The sequence below is a fragment of the Micromys minutus genome (assembly GCF_963924665.1).
Source record: "Micromys minutus genome assembly, chromosome: 11".
NCBI classification, from domain to species: Eukaryota; Metazoa; Chordata; class Mammalia; order Rodentia; family Muridae; genus Micromys; species Micromys minutus.
The window spans coordinates 54,585,485-54,606,620 of record NC_137980.1 but is presented as its reverse complement, the minus strand read 5'-3'; the positions used below and the strand labels follow the sequence as shown (position 1 = coordinate 54,606,620).

General features: G+C 48.3%; 1 protein-coding gene across 1 annotated transcript; it reads left to right on the top strand.

Moving 5' to 3' along the window:
• Nucleotides 1-5,419: 5,419 nt before the first annotated feature.
• LOC308427461 (uncharacterized protein C20orf96) lies at nucleotides 5,420-18,902 on the top strand (the record flags this gene model as incomplete). Its single annotated transcript, XM_080925580.1, has 9 exons — nucleotides 5,420-5,459; nucleotides 9,099-9,214; nucleotides 12,574-12,732; nucleotides 14,271-14,370; nucleotides 15,438-15,595; nucleotides 15,673-15,774; nucleotides 15,889-15,975; nucleotides 17,126-17,244; nucleotides 18,842-18,902. 9 exons carry the CDS (start codon nucleotides 5,420-5,422, stop codon nucleotides 18,900-18,902), a joined length of 942 nt encoding a protein of 313 aa, XP_080781706.1.
• Between the last annotated feature and the right edge of the window lie 2,234 nt (nucleotides 18,903-21,136).

Below are 21,136 nucleotides of genomic sequence, written 5' to 3'. Positions count from 1 at the left end.
TTGGTCACTTGATGTGTGCTGGTTGTTATCGCCAGTGATGGAAGGCTGTGATTGGTCATGATCGAGAGTGGTGAAAATTTAAAGTTGTTTTGTTTAATTATCTTTTACTGATAGAAATTTAAGGGTTTTGTTTAATTATTGAATATTGATAGAACTTTAAGCTTGTCATTAGACTATTGTTTGACTGTCTTGAACATAAGCCATTTGTTTAAGGTGTGACGTAAAGTTCTAGTTTTGTCATTCTTATAACTGTTTCTATTGTGTAGATTATATATATATATAATTTAATGAGTCAATTATTATAACAAAGGAATAGAAGAATACTTTATTGTCTTGAGTTAACTTTTTGTTAACACATCCATTTTATGTGACCAAGTTATTTGAGAACACAATGACAAGCAAAGCTGTTTAGACATATAACTGAAGGTCCCCGCTTTGCCCTTAGGGAATGAACGGCATGAGCTTTCTGCTAGGTAGATGGACATTTTAAACAAAACACCTTGAGAGATCTCTTTATGTTAAAAAGAAGTCTCCAGGGTCTGTTTTTGAAGGAGACTGATAATAGAACTCTTCAGTATCAGAAATAAATGGTTATTTGAAGTGAGCCCAGAAGAGAAAAAAGGAATCTCAGCAACAATGTCAAGTTGGGGACAGTATAAAAATGTCAAGAGCACCTCATGGGAAGATAACAACATTATCAACCAACCAAACCCTCCAAAACTCCACAGAGTAAAACATCAACCTCTGTGCGCACTTTGAGAGACCTATTGATCCAGTTGTATATGTAGCTGAAGATAGCAGTGTCTGGAATCAATGTGAGAAGAGGCTTTTGTTCCAGAGAGGGCATGGCATGTTTTCCCAATGTAGGGGAATGACAAAAGGCAATGGGGTGGAGAGGGGGATCAGAAGGGAGTGTACCTTTGTGAAGGCAACTGGAGGGAAAGGGGGGATGGGAGCGGGTCAGGGTAAAGGGATAACATCTCAAATGTAAATACAAAGTATCTAATAAAAAAAGAGAGAAAAAATCAAATTATAAAAAAAATGTCAAGAGCAAAACACACATTAGAAGAGGAATGATGGGAGGAAAAGCAGTGAGAAGACCATTCACCCTGCTTGGGTGCTTTCTTTTTTTATTAATTAATTAATTTTATAAAATATTATTATAGCTCACAAAATTTGTTGCATAATAATATATGATGAATACACATTTCTCTTTTTGTTTTTCTTTCTTTCTTTCTTTTTTTCTAAGAAGGACTGAGGCTTCCACATTTTGGCCTTCCTTCTTTTTGAGCTTCATAAGTTCTGAGAGTTGGTAGATTTTTTTTTTTTAAAGATTTATTTTATGTATCTGAGCACACTGTAGCTGTCTTTAGACGCAACAGAAGAGGGCATCAGATCCCATGACAGATGGTTTTGAGCCACCATGTGGTTGCTGGGAATTGAACTCAGGACCTTTGGAAGAGCAGTTAGTACTCTTAACCACTGAATCATCTACACTACAACCCCATGTGTAGATTGTTAATGTTAGAGAAAAAAACAAAACAAAACAGCAACAAAACAAGTTCAAACAGAAGTGGGGATATGAAGTGGAAATTTCTGGTTTCTTTGGGAACTCAGCTTGGTCATATGATGTTTTGCTGGGGCAGACAGGCAAAAGGATGCTTTGCTGAAGCAGAGACTTGAAGGGATGCATATGTTTAGAAAGAATATACACATGACCCACAGATAGTGAGACAAAGCTCAAACATTGGTTCACCTCCCTTTGCTTCACTGGTCTTACATAACAATGTATGGCATTGGTTCACCTTGCACTGTGTTGACAGAAAATTCACCAAAAAACTTCTCATGATATACCTTGGCTTTTTATCACTTTTGTGGATGTGATGGCTATCCATGGTTGTCAACTTGGCTATATCTGGGATGGATTGACTACATTCCAGAAATGGAGGGCACACCCGTGATCCAGATCATGAGGCTGGAAGACACAGGCTTCTGACCTGGATCTTGACATGGAGATCTTGAGGCATAGTGGCTATGAAAAGCTTAGGCCCAGACAAGGTAGTATATGCCTTTAATTCCAGGAGACTGAGGCAAGCAGATCTCTGATTTCAGGGCCAGCCTGGGACCCATAGGCACCTGGGACTTTCTCTCTTCTTTGCAACATGAAAATGTCCTACATTTTGTTTTGCTTTTTTTCATTTTTGTGATGCTTAAGGATGGAGAGCAGGGCCTATATATACTGGGGCAGTGCTTTACCCAAGCCTCTGCAGTGCGTTTTAAAATGTATTAATTACTTTTTCCCCCTGATACATAGTTCCATGTAAACTAAGGCGGCGTCAAAACTCACTGTGTAGTTCAGGGTGACTTTGAACTCCTAAACTTCCTCTGTTTGCTTCCAATGTTTTGGAACTTATAGGTATACTTCACCGTGCCCGGTTATTTATTTATTTATTTATTTATTTATTTATTTATTTATTTATTTGAGGTGGGCTGAAACTCCATTCTCTTGCCTCAGTGTTCTTTCATTTTTTTTCAAGATTTGTTTTTATGTTATGCATATAGGTTGTTTGGCTGGTGCGTGCGTATGTGAATCATGAGCATGCTTGTACTTGCAGAGGTCAAAAGAGGATGGTGGGTTCCCTATGTTACCCACTATGTGGATGCTGGGAATCCAACCCAAGTCCTCTCTCTATAAGAGGCCTAGAACCATCTCTCGCTCTCTGCCTTAGCCCCCTCTCTCCCTCCCCCTCCCTCCTTACTTCCCTCCCTCCCTTTCTCCTTCCTTCCTTTCATTCTCTTATTTTTTCTTAGCTTTGTTTTTCAAGACAGGGTTTCTCTGTGTAGCCCTGGCTGTCCTAGAACTCACTCTGTAGACCAGGCTAGCCTCAGACTCAGAGCTCTAACTGCCTCTGCTGGGATTTAAGGGTGTGTTGCACCACCGCTGGGCACGGGTCACAACTTTCTAATCATTGAAATTACAAGTATGTATGACTGTTTTTTTTTTTTTTTTTTTTTTTTTTTAGAAAGTGCTTACAGCTTTTCCTAAAACTCCAAATAAACCTATTCTCCTGTGTGTGTGTGTGTGTGTGTGTGTGTGTGTGCCACTTTACATATGTGATTGTCACAGGACAACTTCTGGAAGTTGATTTTTTTCATTCTACCTTGTGCGTCCTGGGATAGAACTCAGGTCATTGCACCGGTGAGGTCCCGTTGTACAGTAGGCCTTATAAATGGAGACACTTAGCATAGTGATATTTTTGTCATTTCCCTAGGGATTGTCAGGCATACCTCGGCATTTAGGACACCCAGGTTGACATATATTCCTATCCCCCCCACAATTTATCCTTTGAGGGTTTCATAGATGCATAAAGTGTGCCGTGATCATATGTACCCCCAACTCTCCTCTTCCGTCTCCCCTTTCACCCTGGGATCTTCCCTCCTATCCACGGTGGAAAGTGGGCTAGCTTGATTTCCTTCTGATCAGATATCTTGAGAGAATAGGAGTGTATGGGATTTGGAGTGGAAGTTTAGGAACTGGTCCGGGTGGTGATTGATCCATGGCGGGAGATAAGTGTATGTGCGGGAGTGGGGGTGGGGGTGGGAACAGAGGATGTGGGTGGGGCGTGTCAGTGTGAGATGAACACGTCATGTTTTCTAATCTCGATATTCTCAGTGAAATAGGGAGCAAAGTCACGAGTGAGATCGAGAAACAAGAGATGGAAGTTGGATGGAAGTAGAGGTAAAGAAAAGACGTTTGAAAATAAGTTGGAAAGTCCGTGGAGCCTCTGCAGTTTTGCCTGGCTAGGTTAGTCTCTCAGCATTCCAAGCTTACGTTTCCTTGGTGACCAGACGCTGGTAGCGGAAACGCCTGGTCTCCTTGGGATCCATTCTGAGACAAGAGGTTGCAGAAGCCTCACCCGTATCTGGAGTCGGTCTGTACCCGGAAGATCTGGATTCTTTTCCCCAATGGCACAGAAGTAAGCAGAAAACATGGGAATTGGGGGGAGGGGAGCGCAAGCGTGGGCTCCATCCCTCAACCGTTGCTTGGCAGGGGTGGGGGGTGGGGGGTAGGGGGGGTGGGGGGTGGGGGTTCAGCTCCTGGTGTGCTTTGGTAAAGTAGGACTGCTGGATCCCTGCTTGGGCTGGGGATAATGGAAGTTCTCCCACCCACCCTCAACTCTTTCCAGACGCACCAACTCTAGAACTCAATTCTCAGGGCCCAAGATGCAAACAGCCTTGAGTTTGGTGAGTTCAGGGAAAGGGTAGGGCAGACTGGTGTGTGTGTGTGTGTGTGTGTGTGTGTGTGTGTGTGTGTGTGTAGGGGGGGTTGCAGTAGCAGGGGCTGTGTGTGTGTGTGGGGAATCTCCATGACCCCGTGTTCTTTCTGCCTTCAACTCCCATATCTGAGCATGATAGACTCTGGGCCTGAATGCCAAGCCCAGCAACTCTATTGGAGCAGCCTTTGAACCTCACGTTAGACCACCGATCAGAAGGAAGGGTAAATCAAACTGCTCATTGTTGCTCCTGTCGCCAGAGGGTGGGCCTTGCTTTCTGTTTCTTCAGCTTCTTGGTACCTGGTAGCCTAGGTTCTGGTCGCCTGGTTTAGACAGACAAAAGCAATGGCTGGTACTCAGGGAATTGCTGTAGGCCTTACAAATACTTCTCAGAATTTCTCCACCAACTCAGAGAGTTAGTTTGTGTGATTAGGTTCACACTAGAGTTCGGGTCACTTACTCTAGGATTCGGATCCCCTGAAATGGCAAGCTGGAATTTAATCCTTCAACCCTGTGACTGACTCTTATGTTTGGTGGCATTGTGTTCTCTAGCAGGGGTCAGAGAAGGGCTGGAAGTCATCTACTCTGCCTCCCCTCCAACAAGCCAAAGGCCACAGCAAAAGCAAATTGAAGACTAAACTCCAACCAGGTGGGCAGAGGTTCTTGGGAGCGATTGTGAATGTTGGGGATTGGCTATAGTGGCTGCCCTTGGCCCTTGGCACACCATTCATATTAGGGCAGGCTAACTGGTGTGACAAATAGCCTTCAATTTTCAGATATTGATATGGGAACTCATTTCCCAGCAAGCATTTGTAGAAGTGAGGTGAAGAGTTGGTCTGTAGATCTAATGTTTGGTAAGTCCTTGAGGACCTCTGCTGGCAGATGAGTCTGAAGTAACACATACCACTTAGTATTCCTTCCAGGAGCTGTAACTCCCATCACATGACCATCCCTGACTGGGAAGCTGGGAACTGTCTGGCTATATGAATCGGGAGGGGAGCAAACAGTCCAGGGGCTGGGGATGTATAGAATCATCTTTAGCACATCACGTTGTCTTGGCTCAGGCAAATGTGGGTTTGGTTTGCATCTTGGCAGCGCTATTCCCTCACTTGGAAGAGTCATCTTTCCGAGCCTTAGTCATCTTCATGGTGAAAGAGGACCGCGCGGGCACAGTGGTGCACGTCCGTAACCCTGTCAGCATCCTGGAGGCTGAGGCAGAGATAATGAGCTGAAAGGCATCCTGAGCTTCAAGGAGCAGTCCTGGGTTGCGTGCTCTTTCCTCCTAATAGGAGCATCCCCCGCCCTGGAGGGAGAAGGACAGGAAAGTCACAGGGCTCAGGATAGTCCTTAAACAAAAGCTGTAAGACCCCTCCTCTAGCTGCCCAGTGAGATGCGGCAGAGCTGTTTGTGAACAAGGAGCTCCAGCAACACCGCTTTTGTGAATTTTCACCCATGCTTGTGTGGGCTTGGGGGATACAGCTGCTATGAGACATCTGTGCTCCTGTAAGTCACCCTAGAAAACACTGGTTCTAGTAGCTAGCCTTGGTTAGAATAATGTGTCTGGTCTGTTGTTTGGTGCCCTGTCAAAATGTTCCTACCTCCCTAGGAAAAGCCATACTGTACCCTATCTGCCCCAAGTACTTCTTTAATATACATATATTAAAGAGGTTTCATATATATATATAATTCAAGACAGAGATGGCCTCAGTATATAGAAATCCTCCTGCCTCTGATACTAAGTCTAGACTAAATAATAGATATTTTGGAACATTTCTTGTTTGAAGAAGTGCTAGGGCAGGGGCGGGGCTGAGTGCGCAGTGTTTGCGATCAAGCATTAGGACCTGAGTTCCGATCACCAGTACACCATGCCAACAGATCTATAACCACCAGGCTACATCTCATACCATCTTTTTGTTTTTTTTATTATTATTTTATGTGTATTGCTGGTTTTCCTACATGTATGTCTATGGACCACTTTCATGCCTGGTACCCTTGAAGGTTGTCTGTGCTTCAGTGGATGGCCCCACACCCGTGCATATATGGGTAGAAGTAATTATAAAGACATGAGGTTGAAGTGATAGGACATAGAGGACATACCTGGAAGCAGCTGGGGGAAGGAGGAGGGAGTGGGCATGACAGAAACACATTATGCTTTTCTCAGAGTAGACAAGAAATATTGTATATATATTTTAAAAAGTCAGTTGGCCAAGCTAAGGCTGGTGGCACAGCCCTCTAATCCTAACGACCTGAGAGTTTGTAGGAAGGTAATTAGTTAAAGGAATTCCAGACTCAATCAATTTCTCTCAAAGCAGAGAGAGAGAGAGAGAGGAGAGAGAGAGAGAGGAGAGAGGAGAGAGAGAGAGAGAGAGAGAGAGAGAGAGAGAGAGAGAGAGAGAGAGAAGGAAGAGGTGGCTTAGAAAAGGACAGAATAGAAAAACACTTTGGGGCCTGTCTTGGTTAAGGTTTTCAATGCTGCAAAGAGACACCATGACCAAGGCAACTCTTATAAAGGCAAACATTTAATTGGGTCTGGCTTACAGTTTCAGAGGTCCAGTCCATTACCATCATAGTGGGAAGCATGGCAGCCTGCAGGCAGACTTGGAGCTGGAAGAGCCAAGAGTTCTATATCTTGATTTGAAAGTAGCCAGGAGGAGACTCTCTTCCATACTGGGTGGAGCTTAAGCATTAGGAGACCTCAAAACCCACACAGCTACATACTTCCTAAGAGTGCCACTTCCCATAGGGCAAAGCTATTCAAACCATCACTATGACTATGATTAAGTGTGGGATTTGTTACATGTTATACCAACAGCTCAATCCACGGGGGAAATAGGCATACCAGAATCCATTAAAATAAAAAAAAAATCTGGGGGAGGGATAGCAAGATGACTCAACCAGTTGAGGTGCTTCCAAAAAGCTTGGTGGCTTGAGTTAAATTTCTAGGTCCACTGTGGTACAAAGAAAGAACCACCTTCAGAAGGTTGTCCCCTGACCTCTACACGTATGCTGTGTGTCTTAGTCATGGTTTCTTTTCCTGCACAAACATCATGACTAAGAAGCAAGTTGGGGAAGAAAGGGTTTGTTCAGCTCACACTTCCACATCGCTGTTCATCACCAAAGGAAGTCAGGACTGGAACTCAAGCAGATCAGAGAGCAGGAGCTGATGCAGAGGCCATGGAGGGATGTTACTTACTGGCTTGCTTCCCCTGGCCTGCTCAGCCTGCTTTCTTATAGAACCCAGGTCTACCAGCCCAGGGATGGCTCCACCCACAATGGGCTGGACCCTCCCCCCTTGATCTCTAGTTGAGAAAATGCCTTACAGTAGAATCTGGGGCAGGCATATGTCAATGGTGGCTGTTAGAAAGGCATCCACTTTGAAGTGAGATACACGTGACACTCCCACACAACACAATCCTAAAAAAAGATGATTGCTAATATTTTTGTTTGTGCATGAATGTGTGGGCAGATGCACACAGCTTGTGTGCAAACATGAAAACGCATGTGTTAAGTGTCCTCTGTCACACTCTACCTGCTCCTCTGAAGCAGGGTCCCTCCCTGAACTTGGAGAACAAGTTTTCTCAACTAGGCTGGAAGCCAGCAAGCCCCAGTGGTCTGTCTGTCTCTGTAGCTGGCTCGCTAGACCGGCTGCTTGGTGAGCTCTGGGTCCAGGCGAGAGGATGCGCCTCATTAGAATAAGATGGAGGGCTAATGAGGGCGACACTTCATGTCAAGCTCTGCCTCCTCACGCATGCTCACACACATGCACCTGCACATATACCTGTCCCCACACACGCAAACACAGCACTTATACTAAACTTTCTCAGAATTAGGGATCTTGATCTCTTAAATGCTTCGTATGGCTGCTTGTGAAACAGGGATGCTGGCAGAGGCTGGAGGCAAGCAGGTGAGTGGCGGTCACACAGTCAGAGCTGTGGTGCATGTGGGCCAGCACTGCCCCAGCCGAGCCATGGCCCCAGCAGGGTTCTGAGCCTCTGCTCTGAACTGCCCCTTCGTAGTGTCACAGAGGTGGCCGGTTGGAGTTCTGCATAGCCGCAGTGATCACTAGCCTATGACAGTACCAGTTACTATGACAGTACCTAGGAGCATGCCCTGAGGGTATGGCAGGTCCTGTGTCAAGCACCTTAGGGCAAAGTGACACCCAACCTTCACGACCCACTTATGAGGCAGGCGTGGCTGTTCGGATCTTATAGGAGGGACTGAGGGACAGAAGACCACATGGACTTCCAGATGACAGAACTATCAGAAAGCCCACCTGCCTCCCTGATCTTCACCGGCCGGGCGGGGAGAGCACAGACCTGGTTTGTCTGGCATGCTGTCCTCCTCTTGCTCTTGCTGCCCTTACGGTGTCAAGGGCTGGAAAAACAGCGGAGGCAATGCTCTCTATTTTACTGGTCTCTTTTTGTAGTCCTGGCTGTCTTTGACTCACAGAGGTCTTCCCGTCTGCCTCCCAAGAGGGATTAAAGGAGAGTACTGCCATAGCCAGGCTATGGTAGGAATGATGGTGGCCGTGGGGGGTCTTGGCTTCCTTTCTGGTTGTGAGAGTGCTCGACCTGGGGGAGGGATTCCATATCTAGCTGTCTGCCCTTGCTAGCCATCCCTCTCACATCCTGCCGCTACGTTCTCCTGGCTTGTCCCTCCCTATATCAAGGCCCAGGTTGGGGCTAGGGGTTTCTTTGTGGACAGCAGTTTCATTCTTTGTCTGGGTCACATGGTAAATCTCTAATTAGGGGCCTGAGGCTGGGGCCTGGTCCCAGGCCTGTATCCACCCTCACCCTCTGTCTACCCTTTCCTATCTGTCCTCAGTGGTACAGTCCCAGGTCTCTGAAGAGATGGCAAACACAGCCAAGACTCCACGAGGACTTAGAAGAAGGGACCAAATGCACCACGGGAAAGCACAGGCCAAGCTCCGGCTGATGAGGGTAAGAGAGGCCCAGGACAGGAGACCGTGCACAGCTCCGCTGACTGAGGCAGCACTGAGGCAGCACCAGTCAATGTGTACCATACAGCAAGCCCATGGACACACTGACCATTCTTACCTTGGGACAGAAATGACTTGCACCAGGTCACACATCCAGAAATCTGAGGCATGGGGGTCAAAACAGTTAAGCTGAGCTGTTGTGTTTAGATGAAAGAATTAGACTTTCTTTTCTTCTCTGTATTAGGAATGTAACCCAGTGACTTGTCTTAGTGCTGACTGTACACTGTCCCCCATGGAGCCCTGCCCATTTGGGAGTGGCACTTGGAAAGCTTACTTCCAAAACTTTTACATTGGCTGATACCACTGTAGCCAACTCATTTTCATATATTTTTTTTAAACTTTCTGAGGCCAGGTCTCACTGAGTAACCCAGGCTGGCCTTGAACTCACAATCCTCCTATCTCTGCCTCCAGAGTGCTGGAGTACAGGTGTGTGCCACTATGTCCAGCCTTCTTATACTTTGTTTTACAGCTTCTGTAATCATCTGAACCATATTTTAAAGCTTAAAAAAACACCCAACCAAACAACCAACCAAAAAAACCAAACTGGTCTCATGTAGCCTACCTTGCTTTATAATTAATTCACTATGTAGATAGTAGAGGATGATCTTGAACATATGAGTTCCAGACTAGGGAAGGTTAAATGGTGAGAATCTGTCTCAAAAATAAAAACACAGAGGGGGCTGGAGAGATGGCTCAGTGGTTAAAAGCACTGACTGCTCTTCCAGAGGACCTAAGTTCAATTCCCAGCAACCGCATGGTGGCTCACAACCATCTGTAATGGGATCTGATGCCCTTTTCTGGCATGTCTGAAGACAGCGACAGTGTGCTCACATACATTAAATAAATAAATACACAAATAAATGAAATACAGAGAGGAAATAAGGGAAACATCTTTGCTTTAAGACGCTTTTCCCTCCAGCCCACAGTTTTGCTCGATGGGTTCATTGCGTCAATCATCTGTAGGAAGATCTGTTTCTGATACTCTTTTTTCCCTGACTGTAGGACAGTCTGTGTGGTATTGTGTGATTCACACTGTGAGCATCAGAATGGTTGTAGCAAACTGCCCTCCGCAGCTCTTCAGGCTGCCTTTTCTAAGGGCTCAGTCAGTGAGCAGCCTACACCTGCTGTGGTAGACCAGGGCTGGGCTCTGGCCTGCAGGAGACAAACGAGTAAACTTAAAAAGAGAAGAGAGAGGCCTTGGTAGCTCATGCTTGTAATCCCGGCATCAGGAAGGCTGAGGCAGGAGGATTGCCCAGGCTGCATAGTGAGTTCAAGGCGGGCTTGGACAACAGAACGAGAACTCGTCTCAAACAACAACAGCAACACAAACAAAACCCCAAAGACAAAAACAGCAATATCAAGGAGGCCCGCTGATAATACAGGTAAGAGGAAACCAAGACTAAGGTTGGAGGTTGAAGGGGCCCAAGGGAAAGTGACGGAGACCATCTTAGATAGGCTGGCCAAGGAGGAAAGAACTAGTGTGAGAGACAGCGGGGTGGGGGTGGGGATGTTTGTAACTTGTTAGTGCCTGGTGAAGGGCACTGTGCGAGGTGTTGGTATGCAGTCATGTCCAAGGTACTTAAACTCCACGGGCTGCCCTTGTGCCACCAAGGTGAGAGCGTGGGTGCAGTCTGCTGTGATTTGCTGTTAGAAGGAGACCAGCGAGTGGATAAAGGGCTGGGAGTCCTAGATGGAAGTAGGTCAGGAAAGTAGGTCAGGAAAGGAGACACAGCTACACATTGTAATTGCATGATTACATTTTGAGGTCAAGGTCAGGCAGGAGACACATTAGTTCTGCATTAGAACAGTTTCTAGAGCAGAGGTCATACAGTCCTATCTCCGAGTCACTAGGAGTGCTGTGGGGGTGTCAATGTGTATTCAGGCTTAGTGTCCCTAGGCATGTGATGGTGGCATTTTTTTTTTAAACAAGGTATTTCTGGATTCAGGGATCTGGAAATGTGGGGGCAAAACCTGGAATGGCTCATGGCCACAGACAACAGCTCTGTTATGCATGACCTTGTGTGTGCTATGGAAACTTAACTTCTATAAAGTGATACTAATAATAGTTCCTGTCTCCCAGGATGCTAAGAGGTAATGCACGTGCAGGACAAGGAGCCAGCACACAGCAGCCGCAACGCATTTGCACTGGTTTTGTTACCAAGTACAGAAAGCAGGAGCTAAAGGCCAGGGCAGACGCGGGAATCATGTGGGCATGGGAAGAAAGAACACCCAGACAGGATGGAAATGGGAAGCTAGAGCCAAAGAAACCAGTCTCAGCCACTCTTTGCTGGGCACGTGCCGAGCTTGCCAGCATTGCCCAGTGGCTGTGCTAAAGGTTTTATCTGATGTCTAAGTGGCAGTTCTCTGGAGTAACAGTTAGTCACTAGCTGCTTCCAACAAATACCAGTGAGTTACTTGAGGTTAACTAACTTGTTTGAGGTTCTCCGGGAGAGCCCAGTCCTCCTCACGCCGTGGGCCAGCCTCTCCTGGCCGCTTCTGTTTGGAGACTGGGTATCTTCTGTCACTCACGTGGGCCTGCTTAGCCCGGTGATTCCCCCGCTTTGGCCTGTGCTGGTTTGGCATTACTGTGCTTGAGGTAGGCTAACGGAAGGACAGACACCAAGACTGAAGTCTGGCTTCCTCGTCTCATATTATCCCTTCTGGGCTGTGTGACCGTGTTAACCTCTCTGAGCCTCCACTCGTGAGCTGGAGGATGATTCCATGTGTCCTCTAGAGCAAATGCCAGCACTTCCGCCCTCATGTCCAGTAAGCCATTTGTTGTCATTACTATTATTTGTTAATAACATTAACATTAGTGATCTTATGTACCACTGGGGGTAACCTTGGGCAAATGACTTATCACTTCGGATTTGCTTTTCACGGGGTGTAAGGGGGAATATGATTAAAATATTATGGTGTTCTCCCCTCTACCCTTCCCTGCTTCTAGCCCAGACTTAGCCTGTCATCTCTGCTACCTTTTTACTTATACTGGACCATTATCTTTATATTTTTTGTAGTTTTCATTATCCTTGTCTACTGAATGCCAGTTAATTAGATGGTGATGAGCCACCAACTGTAGGAAGCGTCCTCATCTCAGAGAGAAGACAATGGATAAGGGAGGGTCTGGGATGTGTGGAAACCTAACTTAGTGGGTCAAAGGATAACATCGGCCCCATTTTCAGGTGCTCTGGACTACAGAGGATGGGAAACAGCCGCCCACTAGGCAGCATTCACGATGAGAGGTCATAGGGCCCGCAGGTTTGGGTGACTTGACTCCCTGCCTTTGCCCTGTATCCGCAGTCGATGCTTCGAAACCAGCGGACCGCGCTCCAGGAGCTCTACAGCCACGAAGGCTACCTCAGCAAGCTCAACCAGGAGCTGATCAAGGCCATCTTAGACACCGAGGACAGCTTGGCCTTGAGTGTGCGTGAAATGCTGCAGCAACAGAACATCCTCGGGGTGAGTTGTCGCCGCCCCTCTGCCCGCCTCCTTCCCGCAGGCGCGCCCTCTGCTGGCTTCTTTCAACCTCTGCACTCCCCACCGCCCCCGAGAGAACGAACCCAATGCCTCCTTTCACCTGCCACTTACTAGGGCTTACCTGTGTTTTGGAGCTTGGTGGAGTGGATCACAGTAACACTCACCTCAAAAGGGAAGTTGTACCCGTCATTCCTGACACTTGTGCAGTAGAAAGTATTTGATGCTGTCACTACCACCACCACTGCCTGCCAGGTGTCCGTAGTGAGGTACCAAATGTTTTTGTACAGTCATATGTACACACATATATGTATGTTTACACACATATATGTATATATATGCATGTGTGTGTGTGTGTGTGTGTCACAACAGCCTGACAGGACTGGCACTATTCTTGCCCTCATTTTACAGATGAAGAAATGAAAAGCTGTAGACTAGGGGACTTGCTCCAGGCCACCCAGAGAGCAAGAACCAGGGCCAGGATTTGATCCCAGGCTGTCTTTCCCCAGGATCTGTGCCTTTCTTGCCCGGTATCACTGTTTTTGGAAGCACAGTTGATTGAATCCACTGTTACCTTGCTGTGGGAGTAACTTGCGTACTTTCTAGAGCCTACTCTGGTATTACAAAGTTCTCCTCCTATTTTGAAGATGAGCATCTTCTTACCAAGTCCTTATATGCCTTTTCTTGTGTGCATGGAGAGAGTGCTGCTGTCTTGTGGGGTCACGTTGGTCCTCTCCACAGGCTGAGGTCCTGTCCTGTGACCTCAATCACTTTTATTTGCTTCCCTAAGGGGGTGTTCATCAGGAACTGTTCATTTTCTTTATTGAGATAGAGTTTCTCCCTGGAGCCTGAGGCTTGTGTGTCTCAGGCTGGCTAGTGCTGCCTGTCTCCACATCCCCAGTACTAAAATTATAAACCCACAACATAACTCCTGGCTTTGTACTATGGGTACTGTACTGGGAATTAGACTGTCCTGGGTACACCTGTGGGCCCTTGGGAACAGCCATTATGTGACACCTTATCTACATAAAGCCTTCCCCCTAGTGGGGTCAGTAAATTGCAGTTAGCACTGGGCATGTGCTGTACTGGAGGTGAGGAGATTTGGGGGTCCCTCAAAATGTCAGAGTCAGGGGACCTCTGACTCAGACATCACAGTATCAGGAAGACTTCCTGGAGAAAGCCATACTTGAGCTGAAGTCTGCAGAGGTGTGAACTGCAGAGGTGTGAACTGGTAGAGGCTGGATGGATGGCTGCTATAGCCAGTGGAATCAGGTGTTGCAGACATGGGGTGAGAGGGTGTAAAGGAGCTACAGTAGCTATGGATGGCTGGACAGCAAGAGGGATATGGGAAAGATAAGTTTGCCCCAAGCCAGATAGTAAAGGTCTTTTCAGCCATTGGAAATTAGAATGGGAGGTGATGGCTCTCCTCGGGTTGCTGGGCCTGGGAGTGGGGTTGTGGAAGTGCTCTGTGGCTGCACTCCACAGTGGAGGCTGGAGGTGAGCTGACCTCACCTCTCCTGTAGAATGTCATCGACATCTTGGAGTACTCAAACAAGAAGCGGTTGCAACAGTTGAGGTCTGAGCTCCAGGAGTGGAAAGAGAAGGAGGAGAGCAAGACAAACAGTAAGAGGCAACCTCCTGGGACTCATCCATGAGTTTCTTGGGGGAGGGCAGGTCTTTTAACCACCTTTCTGATGCTCCTAAGCTCCTGTGCTGCCTTCTAGAGAGAGCACGTTGTTGAGCTTTAGAGGGAATAACTTACAAAACTGAAGAGCACTTAGTGTTTCCAGGTCTGTATGGTCACATGCTGTGGCTGTACACTCTCTGTAACCTCCTGGGATGCAGGGACTTTTCTCACACTTTACTGATGAGCTGTCTGAAGCTGAGTGAGAGGAAGTACCTGCTGTAGGCTTTGTGGATAGGAGTTGAATCTAGGCTTAGCCTGGTTTCCCATCAGGGTCTGTCTGGAGAGAGTGTCTGGGACTCAGGTCTTCTGGATTCCATTGCTCTAGAATGTATGATTTTTTCCCCCTTCCCTGAGCAGGATAAATTGTGTGTGTGTGTGTGTGTGTGTGTGTGTGTGTATGTGTGTGTGTGTATGATGTAAGTCAGAGTGCTTGTGCCAGGAAGTCTAAGACACGGGGGATCCTCTCCATGGAGGAAGAAAGACTAGACATTTATCTTTTATTTATTTGCATTTTTGAGACAAGGTCTCACTCTGTAGCTCAGGCTGGCTTGCAGCTCACTTTGTAGCCCAGGCTTGCCTTGAATTTTCAGCAGTTTTTCCACCTTAACCTCTTTGGTGCTGGGATTTTAGGTATGAACCATCATGTCTGCTAGATTTTGTCTTAATCCTGCCAAGGGCCTCGATGTTGACTCTGGTTTTACTTCCTCAAGAGTATATGTCTGAAGATGATTAGAGTTAGTTAGGGATACTCTTGGTGAGGACCACTTAGCAGTCAGCAGAGCTGGGCTGGTCCAGGGATCTTATACCTTTTTGTTTATCTTTTCTGAAGCCTCGACTTCAGTTTTTAACAACCTCCTAAGTTGTGTGGGTATGCCTCAGCCTGGATCCCAGTCCAGTGGTCAGGGCAGCTTGGGTTTTGGGATCTCCTAGAAAGGTCCCCTGAAGGAAGTCCTACACATCTGCCCCTTTAACTGCCTCTCTTCCCCATGCTGTCTCTCCCCAGGCCTTCAGTGGGAGGTGAAACAGCTGAACGCTGAGATCCGGAAGGCCAATGAGGAGGTGAATTTCCTGAGTACCTACATGGATCACGAGTATCCCATCAGATTGGTTCAGATCGCCAACCATATGCGCCAGGTGCAGCAGGCAAAGGACAGCCAGCAGGTAAGGCACCCCTGGCTTACTTGGGATGTGGGATTGGTGGCCAAACCCTTTCTGCTGAACCCCCACCCTCACTCCAGGACGAGCTGGACAACCTTAAGGAGATGCGTGAAACAGTCTTGGCATTTTTTTCTAACATAATTCAAGAGAAGAAGAAGAGAATCCTGAAGTCTCTGGTGGTGGTGAGTGCTGGCCTGACCCTCCTAGCTTCCCTGTCCTCTGCTTCCTGTGCCCTGCCAGTCTCCTATGCACTCCTGCCTAGGGTACCCAGAAACAGACTTCTCTTTTTTCCATAGAAAACCCAGAAACCCCATGAGAACATACTTCTGCTGAAGACCCGGGACAGCCGGTGCCTGCAGAGGTGCATGGTGTGGTTCACAGAGGTGAGGTCAGCAGGAAGGTCATGGCCTCTGGGAAGAAGCTGCAGGTGGGCCTTGCTTTGTGCTGACCTGGTCCTCAGGAGGGCCTGCTCCAGCATTGGCCTGGTTCCTTGACTGTGCCATTGCTGTCACTCATCATTCACTTCAAAGGGGATGCGTGCTGGCCCCGCCCTGCCTCATGGCCACCATTGCAGGCCATAACCCATTAGCATCATCTTCAGTGCTAACCACTGCCCTCCACTGTAGGGAGTTGTCCTAATGCTTTGATCTAGTCAGGAATCTGCGCGTAGACACTGAAGGTCCTGATACCCAGTTGGTTTTTGAGTGATCAATAAAGATGCCTGTGGCCAATGTTGTGCAGAAGAGGTGGGACTTCCAGGTTCCTGCAGGTGAGATGAGGGGAGAGAGGAGGGGAGACTCACCACACTTCGGAGGGAGAGAGAGCCATTAGCCATGTGAGATCTCGGGTGGAGTGGCCATTGGATGCTTCCCCAGTTGGGCCTGAGGCAACAGGTGGGAGATTAGAAACAGAAATATGCTGAGGGCAGATTTAGGGTATTGAGCAAGGAGAAGGTGACTGGGCAACTAAGATGAGGGCACATTCATAGTGTTGATCAAGGAGCAAAGGGAAGGGCACGCGAGCCACAGGAGGCTTAGAAGAGCTCGGCCACTGAACTGTAAGGCAGGTTAAAAATGAGCTAATGTGTGTGTGTGTGTCTTTTCCTTGTGGATCTGAGATAGCCCCTGGGTGGGTGCGTGCATGCAACCCACCAGGAACTCAGAGCAGTGTGGACAATACTACACTCTACACTCCACCCCTTGACCAGTAGGCAGAGTTGGGGACGGGGTCCCACTCTGTGGAGTGAGTGACATTGTCTTGACACTATCACCAGCTTTCAACTCGGCTCCCCCTCTGCATCACCCGGCTTCTCTCACGGTGTGTCCTGCCCCTCTGTGACTGGCCTCCAGCCGTCACGGTTTCCTCCCCTCGCCCGAGAAGCCCATTTCTCTCCCTATACCGGAGGCTATTCTGGCATCCAGCGAATCTTAGTGACAGGGCCCATCCCATCTCCCCAAACACCCTCCTTCCATGGTGGTGTCCCGGCTTCCCCAGGCTTGGACTTCACACTTCCTTTCTGTGTCTCTCCCTCAGCTGATTGAACAGCTAAAAGAAGAGATCCCCATACTCATGTCAGAGGTGGAGCAAGTGTATGCAGAAGTCTGGAACCCTCGGGAGGCTGTTTTTAAAGATGTTCTGCTGCAGAGACCCAAGTATGTAGCTTTGGCTGCCATGCTGGACTGAGCAGACTGGTTCCTAGGGAAGACAATTTGGGGAGGTGGCAAGAGCCCAGGCACATACGGAGGAGGCCTGGCTCTGCCACGCTCTGCCGCTGGTTGAACCAGGTGGTTGGTTCCAGGGAAGACTGAGGAGCGAGGGTGGAAAGGACGTCTTTTCTGCCTGGTGGTTTCTGCGCCCCCAAGGGGAGAGTATCTTTCCTTCTAAAATTCGCCCTTGGCCTGCTTCCCCAGGTTTAGCTCTATGATAAGGCCAGATGGTAGGGTGGGAACAGGCCAGGCCTCTTCACAATGCCGCCACAGGACCTTGTGTGGTGGCAGAGCCCAGGATTGTAGATTATAGAATTTTTCCCGTTTGTCTCCCTTTCTCTCTTGTGTCCTACCCCCCACTTTGTATTTGAGAAGGAGTCCTATTTGTAGCTTGGGCTAGCTTCAATGATTGATCCTCCTACTCAGGCCTCCCGAATGCTGGGATTACCATGTGCTTAGAGAATTTCCTTGCAGGTGGGAGAGGGTCCAATGGCAAACTAACATTTGATTCCATCAACATTCCTCCTGGGAAACCAATGAGTTTATTGGGCTTCCTCACAGAGCCTGGGTGAGAGGTCACTGACAGAATTATATGTGAAGCCAAAGTAGCCACACTGGAAAGCCTGCATGAAGAATGGGTGGTGGCTTGCCGAGTGTGTGTTGATGGAGCTTTCTTACTCTCTTCTTCCTCCATCTGTAAAGTTCTGCCTCCCCCTAAGACTCTGGAGCCACATGTAACTGGTTGGGAAGAGTGGCAAGATGCTTAGCTGAGGGCTTCATGACCCTCCCATCTCCCTTGTTCTCTGAGGGTTAACATCATCAGTCCACAGAGGTGTGACGATGTTTTGCAGGTGGGCACAGCCAAAGAGAAGATGGTGACAGATGGTCCTGGACAGCATGTGTCTGTTTGTTCTTGCTGGTTGACTGTTTCCTTGGTGCTCTTTCCCATCTCCCTTCTTCCTTCTCTTCTGTTTTTTTTTTCTTTCTTTTGAATAACACTGTTGAGTTTATGAAATACCAGGGAGCCCATGGATGAGAGGAACCCTTGGCTCTACCACCAAGGGTTCTCTACCACATGGAGCCAAGAGGAGGACAAGACATTAGGAGGTTCTGAGTTCTGAGCATGGGGCTGCTGAGAGGCCCGTGAGCCTAGATGAGCCTGTTTTGGGGCACTGGGGGGCAGTCAAGGAGGGCTCCCTGGGGACATGACATTGGCATGGATTCCTGCTCCCCTCTAATTGTGGGGTCCTCATTAGGGGGGCATTAATTCTGTCAGATTAACTTCCTTCCCACTTTGTCCTATGTGTGTGTGTGTGTGTGTGTGTGTGTGTGTATGCATGTGTGTATACACGTTTGTTTGTGTGTATATGTAGTGTGCATGTGCACACGTGCACATGCTTGCCCAAGTGGCTGCAGGCTGTGTTTTAGGATGATGCCTCCCCAGTAAACACCGTATCGTAGTGGAACTGGAGCTGTGTCCCTCTGCCCCCAGTCCTGGTTTCCCTGGCTGACCCCTCACAGTCTTCTTTTCTGCTCCTACCAGGTGCACCCCAGATATGGCTGTAGAGCTCCACATTCCTGCACAGGAGCCATTCCCCTTCTAGACGGCAGTGCTGCCTCCTCTCCTCTCCCCAGCACCAGGGCTTCCGGCTGTTGACTGACAAGATGGTGTCTCTGTTAGGAATCTGACCCACAGCCCTCCTCTACCCATCTCCCTCGCTGCTTGGACTATGCAGGAATTCCCAGTCCAGCCTGCTTGTTCCTTGGTGCCAATAAAGCTGTGTCTGTGTTTGCTTGGTGCTGATGTATGGGGCCCCACCTAGGCTTTCCTGAATATATCATGGCAATGACCTTTGTCTTGGAATCAGGGTTAGGCTGCTGTGCTGATGCCATCTGGAAGAAGTGCTGAGTGTTGCCTCTCTTTATCTCCATGGCTTCCTCCTGGTACAGTGAGAGCTCAGCTTCCCTTGCAGTTGGGAACCTAGAGCACTTGAGGCCGGTGCCAGAGCAGAAGAGAGATGCCTTGAGGGTCACTCACCTTCGAGCTTTCTGTCTCTGAGGTTGATGGCCATCTCTCTCTGGCCTTGCCTTGCTCCTCCTTCAAATGTACAGGGTGTGGTCCGGACTCAGGCTATGTGCAGAGCTATTCACAGGACTGCACTGCTGTCCCTCACCTGCGAAGAGCCAGTCCCCCAAAGTAAGCCACTTGTGCTTTAAGTGATGGTACGCGTGTCAAAGCTCCAGACTTCTTGGCTCACCTTGGGGCACTCCACAGGGCTGTTCTGCCAGAGCTCCTGGAGGAGCTGGGGGGCTGGAGCTGCCTGAGGGAGGCGCCGAGGAGGGATGTCCAAGGGCAGAAGCTTGTTGATAATCAGTTCTGACACCCTGCGCCTCACCCAGCATTGGCCTCCCTGGCACCTAGCATGCTTCTGGCCACTCCAAGGTCCATTGTGTACTTCAGGAGACTTGGCTTCGGACAATAACAGCATAATTATCTTAAATTAGTGCAAGGCTGTGGGGCTCAGGCAGGTCCACGGGGAGGCTCCCTTCAGAAACCAGGACCCCTTTTCTTTCTCTCTATGGTGTTCTCCAAGCACTTTCTGTGGTTTCCCTGTGTGCCACCATGAGCATCTTCAGGGGGTTGAGGCTTCTGTATACATATTCCACTGGCTTTTTCTTTTATTGGATTTTTAAAAATTTTACATTTCAAATGCTATCTCCTTTCCCGGTTTCCCCTCCAGAAACTCCCTATCCCATCTGCCTCTTTCTGCTTCTACGAGGGTGCTCCCCCATTCACTAACCCACCCACTCCCACCTCCCCACCCTGACATTCCCCTACACTGGGGCATCGAGCCTTGGCAGGACCAAGGGCTTCTCCTCCCACTGATGCCCGACAAGGCCATCCTCTGCTACATCTGCGACTGGAGCCATTGGGTCCCTCCATGTGTGCTCTTTGGATGGTGGTATCGTCTCTGGGAACTCTGGGGGGGGTCTGGTTGGTTGATACTGTTATTCTTATGGTATTGCAAATAATATTCTTATGGGATCAGCTCCTTCAGTCCTTTCTCTAACTCCTCCACTGGGGACCCCATTCTTAGTCCAATAGTTGGCTGTGAGCATCCACTTCTGTATTTCGGCAGAGCCCAAAGCACAGCCTGCTTATATTACCTGCATCCCATCTTGATCCACTCTGGGGCAAAGAGTAGAACACGTGATCTAACATAAGCCAATAGACATTCTCCAGAACAATTTGGCTCTTCACATTGACAACGTTGGACACACGTTCATTTAAATAGAAATCACTCAGTTTTACATATCTGAGAACACCCCCGGAGAGGCAGGCATTGCTGTGACTTCCATTTTGTGGATGAGCAAATGAAAGGTGAAGAAGTCAAAGTTTGTTTGTCCCGAAGTCATCAGGTTAGTGTGGCAGTGGCAGCCAGCCTTGGCCACGCCCAGCCAGGAGCTCAGCTGTTAGCACAGGGTTGCTAATGCTAGTTATTTCACCATTGAGGCAGTGCTGTGGTTTAAATGATTCTGACTCCAAAACCCATGTCAAAACTTAATCCAATGCAAAAAAACTAGGAGGTGTGGCCCTTTGGGGTGAGCACCCTTGGAGGTCTGCAGGAATGAGCTCACGATTTTTGTGGTCCTGCCGTGGGCAGACACAGGGCTTGTCCAGTCCTCAGGAGGATGCATGTAGAGGGACCCCCCCCAGAGGCAGAGTGCTAGCCCTAAAAGACACCACCTGCAGGCACCTCCATTTTGCCCTTCCTAGCCTCTTAACTTCAAGAAGTAAATACCTGTTTATGTAAGTTACAGAGTCCAAAGCATTTTG